Genomic DNA, 6,481 nt, shown 5'->3' with positions numbered 1-6,481 from the left:
TCAGCCTGACAGCCACAGAACTGTCTCTGAAGGAGCCTCACTAGAGCTGAGGTGCAACTATTTATCTCCTACTGCACCATATCTGTTCTTGTATGTGCAATACCCCAACCAAGGACTTCAGCTTCTCCTCAGGTACTTTTCAGGACCTACCCTCATTAAAGGCATCAAAGATTTTGAAGCTGTTTTAAAGAATGAAACCTCTTTCCACCTAAAAAATCCTCAGCCCACTGGAGTGACTCAGCTGTGTACTTCTGTGCTCTGAGTGACACAGTGCCTGAGGCTGCAGGGGGAGCTGAGCACAAACCTCCTGAGATACTGGGACTTTCTGTGACTCAAGAACTCAACCTGGGGAGTTTTTAAGAAGGTCTTTTTTTTCTCCGAAGGCAAAAAGGCGGGGTGGGCTGAGCTCTGTGGAGTGCTTCAACAACAATGCTGTGCTACATTCAGATGCACTTTGTGCTCCATGGATGTCTTGTAATGAATTTGTCCAGGAGGGACATACCCCTCTCCAACTTCCAGCCCCAACTCACACAACAGTGAAAGTAAATCGTAAGGTGTATCAGAATGAAGTGAAAAAAGCAAGAGAACTTTTATTTGAAAAAACATTTCTACATTCATTTTTGATAATTATCACTGACTCATTGTTGATCAATATGTAGAAATCTGAAGTACTTGCTTATGATGTTAGCTGAGAAGATTTTATGAATAAATTCTCAATTAATACAACCTGTATGGCATAGATTCTTAATTAGCGTAGTATAGGTTCTCAACATGGATTTGAAGCTTAACTTCTAGCACATACATAATACCTCATTGTGCAATATTTACATAGATTTCTAATCTTATATTACAAAAAAAGAACAAATTGAACACCTTTTTATTGGCAAGAAAACTGTATTTTATTTATTTATTTTCTTAATGAGATTAAATATTGTTTTTACAGTAGTCCCTTTCTATATTGTGGTTCACTTATCACAGCCTCACTGTATCGCGGGATTTTAAAAAATATTATATTTAATTATTTATCACACATTTTTCACTATATTGTGGGATTTTGTGGTACTGTATATGTATGTTGTTAAAGTTACGTAGGTTTAAGAGTGTAGAATATGTTTAAGAACCTAAGTAGTGTTTATAAAAGTGTGGAGAAGGTTAATAAGGGAGTGGGAAAGGTTAATAAGGAACTGGGAACGGTTTATAAGTGTGTGGGAAGGGTTTATAAAGCCTTAAAATATATATAGATACTAAAATAAATGTAAGGTTCCTACTTCACAGATTTTCACCTATCAAGGGGTGTGTGTGACTAGAACGTAATACCCGCGATAAGTGAGGGAATACTGTATTTGTTATTCTTATTAAATTTATTGGGGTGACATTTGTTAATAAAGTTATATAGGTGTTAAATATACATTTCTATGATACTTGGAATCAAAACTACATTAAACATAATTCTTTTTTAAAGTATATTTTATTGGTTAGGTTGTTACAGCAGTCCAATTTTTTTCCCTTTGTTCCCCTCTGCCCCGTACCACTCTTCCCTCCAGCAATCCCACCCCCCTTAGTTCATGTCCATGGGTCATGCATATAAGTCCTTTGGCTTCTCCCTTTCCTATATTATTCTTAACTTCCCCTGTCTATTTTGTACCAACGAATTATGATTCTTAATCCCTGCACCATTTACCCATTTCTCCCGCTTCCCCCTCCCAGCTGATTACCCTCCAAATGATCCCCATACTTATGATTCTGTTCCTATTCTGGTTTGCTTAGTTGGGTTTTGTTTTTATTTTTTAGATTCAGTTGTTGATAGCTGTGAGTTTGTTGTCATTTTAATGTTCATAATTTTGATCTTTTTCTTAAGTAAGTTCCTTTGACATTTCTATAATAATGGCTTGGTGATGATAAGCTCCTTTACCTTTACCTTGTCTGGGAAGCGCTTTATCTGCCCTTCCATTCTAAATGATAGTTTTGCTGGATAGAGTAATCTTGGTTGTAAGTCCTTGCTTTTCATTGCCTTGAATACTTCTTGCCAGCCCCTTCTTGCCTGCAAAGTCTTCTGAGAAATCAGCTGATAGTCTTACAGGCACTCCTTTGTAGGTAACTCTCCGCTTTTCTCTTGCTGCCTGTAAGATTCCCTCTTTATCTTTAACCTTTGGGACCTCAACTATGATGTGTCTTGGTGTGGTCCTCCCAGTGCCTAGCCTGTTTAGGATTTTCTGGAGTTCTGGACTTGTATGTCTATTTCCTTTGTCAAATTTGGGGAGTTTTCCTTTATTATTTTCTCACTTAAGCTTTCAATTTCTTGCTCTTCCTCTTCTCCTTCTGGCACCCCTATGGTTCAGATGTTGGCATGTTTAAAGTATCCCAGAGGTTCCTAAGCCTCTTCTCATTTTTTTCAATTCTTGTTTCCTCATTCTGTACTGGTTGACTTTTTTTTCTTCTCTTTGTTCCAAGTCATTAATTTGAAGCCTGGTTTTCTTCCCTTCCCCATTGGTTTTGTGTGGATTTTCCTTCGTTTCATTTAGCATAGCCTTCTTGTCTTCCCTTATGCGTTTGCCCTACTTAACCATATCTATCAAGCCTATGAGCATCTTTACCACCAGTGTTTTGAACTCTATGTCTGTTAGATTGGCTATCTCTTCATCTATGAGGTTGGCTATTTCCTCATTGCGTAGTTCTCCCACTGGAACCTTGATCCGTTCCTTATTTTGGACCATACTTCTCTGTCTCCTTATCTTGACAGGCTCCTGTGTTTGTTTGCCTCTATGCCTTAGGTAGAGCTGTCAAACCTGTTATGTTGTAAGAGGCAGAGTCTTAGGTATTCATCAGCACAGGTGACCTGTTTCACTACTGTGTAGCGCTGTGTGTGGGGGAGAGGTTCGTGAGGGAACATTGCCACTTGCTCAGCACTTATCCCTTTTCCAGGCACTTCTCCCACTTCCGTATGGGACTGGTGCCTCTCTAGCTGTTGCCCTGGCTGTTGTTCCCAGAGTGGGTGGGTCTGCAGATGTTTTAGGACCATGGGGGCCCTTTAAATAAGCAGACGCTGCTGAGAGACCAGCAGTTTCTGCCTCCACCCCAACCCCCACTGGTCTGCACAGTCGGAAGCAGTGAGGCTTAATTTTCCCCAGTGCTGGCACTGTGAGCTGCAAGGTCCGGTGAGGAGAGGAGCTGGGAACGCTCCCCAGGTGTCCCTCCTGACCTTTTAAAAACACGTGACTGCGTTCTCTGCCAGCCCGCTGCTGCCACCAACGGCTCTTTGCCCCAGCTCCGCCCCTCCTACCTGTTTGGATGAGTATTTCTTCTTTATATCTTTGTTTGCTGACTTCCATGCAGTTTGATTTTCTGGAACTTCTGGTTGTTTCTAATTTTGAGGTAGTTGTATTCCTTCTTAGTTGTGGAGGGAGATGCAGGGTGTCTGTCTATGCCTCCATCTTGGCCGGACCTTTTCCCCATTTTTATTATAACTACATTACCATTAGTAATTTGTATGTTGGACTTTCTATTCTACTTCATTGGCCTCTCTATCTGAACCTTTCTAGTGACATACTGTTTCACCTAATATAGCATTATCCTTCACTTCCTTAACTGTGGGGGAACTCCCCCATCATTCTGGTTCAGAATTTAAAGGCTTCTTGAAGCCTGAGATTATCTGCAGTATTATATTTGGCCTCTAGAAAATGAAATGACTCATATTGGATTTAGTAGAAAGTCCCAAAGCAGCCAGCGCTTTGAGAAAATGCTTTTGCTTTACATGCTGGGTAAACTCACTCACCACTTTGCTAGGGTCCACGTGGCTGAACTGTTTCCAGAAAGGAGCCTCCTCTTTCCCCACAGCTCAGACATGACGCCCATCCTCACATCAGTGCCTATGATCATATTCACGCTTCGTGAGTAAAGTTTCTTTTTATTCTATCTTTCTATGGTCTTCTGATTTAGAATCAGTTTAAAGAAATACTTTCCTTTGTCTGCAAGATGATCCCTGATCTATCATTGGTGTTACAGGAAGAATTAGAGCACAGACGGTGCCTCATCCTGAGGACAACATCATGGTCCTTGAAAGGGCCTCGGTGCAGGTGAAGTGCGACTATGTCTATTCCGGGAGTCCTTACCTCTTCTGGTATGTCCAGTACCCCAAACAAAGCCTCTGGGTCCTCTTGAAACACATCTCAAAAGGCAGCATCAAAGGTTTCATGGCTAACCTTAACCAGAGTGAGGCGTTCTTCCATCTGAAGAAACCATCAGCTCAGGAGGAAGACTCAGCCAAGTATTACTGTGCACTGAGTGCCACAGTGGCTGGTTTACAAAGGAAGCAGATCACAAACCCCTTAGAAGTTCCAGCAAATATTTCATTGTAAGTTTTCTGTATGGCCAGAGTGGGGCATTCTCTCTCTTAAAAGACTGACATTGAGTTTACTCCTTAGATAAAATATCATCAGTTGTTTATGAGCTCAAGATTAACCTCAAAATAATTTATTCAAGAAAATTCTGTTTACTATTCTGCCTAAATTCACTTTTGAAATAGTAAGTGTATTTATTTTGTCTAGAGGTACCTGGAAAAATACGTTTGAAATAAAAAAGTGAAATAGCACAGCATAAGAAAGCATTTTTCTTTTTCTTGGCCCAGAGGGACTCTCCAGGTTTAAGCAGTTCAGTCCCACCTCCCCAACTCCTCTGCCAACCGACCACCCCACATGTCTTTGTCACCACATGCCTGAGCAGAGTTGCTTAAAAGTATGATACTATTACATGACATGTGATTGCTGGTCTTTCTGCATCTAATGTCTTCCCTCTCCTGGAATCCTACTAACTCAGTCAGGGTTCAATAAGAAGAAAAAAACACAATAATTTTAATTATGAAGGTAATATAAACAATTAGTAATAAGAGAATCACTAATGAGTAAAAAAAATAACTCTAAAGAACATAGGAATAGCACATGTAGGGAGAAGCTCTTATCCCTAGGACTAATCAAAAGTTCCAAAAATAAGTAACACATAGAAATACATGCCCTCCTCTCTTAATACTTTAGACCTCTTTTGGGAGTTTGGGGGGGGCGGATAGTGTGGTGCACTGGGCTGGTGGGTGGTGGTGAAGTTTGCTGAGGTGCCAGAGGAAAAGGCTGGCAAGCAAGAAAACTCCTACCAGGGTTCCAACGAAATGTACAGGACTCTGGCAAAGGGTTGCTGCTGAACTGGCTTGGTGTGCTTGTGAAACTTGCCAAGAAACCACCTGTGGGGCTGTCACTGAACTCTGCTGAAGGTGAGTATCACTGGTGTCCCACAGGCTGCCAAGCACTGCAGCAACAAGCCATGTGCCAGACATGCCAGAGCAGGAAAAAAGCCTCTTCTTCCTCCAGTGCCCTTTCAGTTCACCCCACGGACAAAGCTTAATATCATGCCAGCTGGCAAAGGGTAATGTTTACAAGGTCCAGGTCCAGAATCCCAAATAGAGCAATGAAGAGTGGGTCGTCGTCGGCAGCCGTCCGTCTCGAGAGACGATGGTGTAGCTTCTTAAGAGTCTATCTGCACCGCCAAGAATGGCTGTGCAGTCCAACTCGGGAGTGACACGGTATCTGTCTCCTCCCGTGTTGTATCGACATCTTGTGATGACGCTGGAGTGTCCTCTCCAGTGAAGCTGAAGCTACAGAGCCTGGGCAGGGTGATATGGAGGGTCTGCTGTTGCCCATGCAGCAGACTCCCCCTCTCTTCGCAGCTGAAGGATCCAAGGGAAAGACGGAGTCAATACAGCTTGGCTTCAGGTGCGCCGCAGGAGTTGCCGGTGTTGACTACAACGTCAAACCGCCTTAGGGACTCCGGCTCCGGATTTTCTGTCGGGGTTTACTCCCTTAGCCTTTCCCCTGAAGAGGTATGCCGCAAGGCAGCGGAGGTTTTTTGGAGTCAGAGTTTTCCTTCTCTGATGTGCCCTGACTGGAAGATCGAACCAGCGACGCTTAGCTCGCAGGCCGACGCTCAATCCACTGAGCCAAACCAGCCAGGGGCTGAAGAGTGGGTAAGTTTGGAGTTAAAAGGCAATAAATTGGTAATTGCACACACATCCTCCTGGTAGCGATCTTTCACATGCATGCCTCCACACACATTAGAACTTTCAAATAACAATGACTTGACTCCATGTTTCCATCTAACAAGCTAAAGCTGACTTTTGAGTAAGTGAAGTCCTCATCCTTTTCCCAAAATGAGGAAGCTGATAGTCCCTACTGTCACTATGAATTTTTGGCTATATTAATCACTTTTAATATATAGATAAAATGCCACTGAATATGCTGTTACATACAGATGAAACTAGATTTAATCTGCAACAATATATAAAAATTATGAGAGAGAAAGAAGAAGACAATAACAGCATATACAAAGGATTACATATATGTAAAGAGCAAAGAGAAAACACAGAAAACCACTACAATCCTTGATTCCAGATTTGGCGATGAGGCTGCAGTTGACATAGATAGCTTCCTTCTTTTATTAC

The 6,481-nt window shown here is 42.1% G+C and overlaps 1 gene segment (V, D, J or C); it reads left to right on the top strand.

The window, feature by feature from the left end:
- Positions 1-3,841: 3,841 nt before the first annotated feature.
- LOC150016101 (T cell receptor alpha variable 16-like) lies at positions 3,842-4,355 on the top strand. The segment is given in 2 exon segments: positions 3,842-3,887; positions 4,003-4,355. Coding segments are annotated over 2 exon segments (399 nt in total).
- The last annotated feature ends 2,126 nt before the right edge of the window (positions 4,356-6,481 follow it).

Source organism: Furipterus horrens, unplaced genomic scaffold (assembly GCF_987537825.1).
Source record: "Furipterus horrens unplaced genomic scaffold, mFurHor1.1.pri manual_scaffold_3, whole genome shotgun sequence".
In the NCBI taxonomy this organism is placed as follows: domain Eukaryota; kingdom Metazoa; phylum Chordata; class Mammalia; order Chiroptera; family Furipteridae; genus Furipterus; species Furipterus horrens.
The sequence above is the reverse complement of the archived record's forward strand: the minus strand, read 5'-3'. Positions and strand labels throughout refer to the sequence as shown.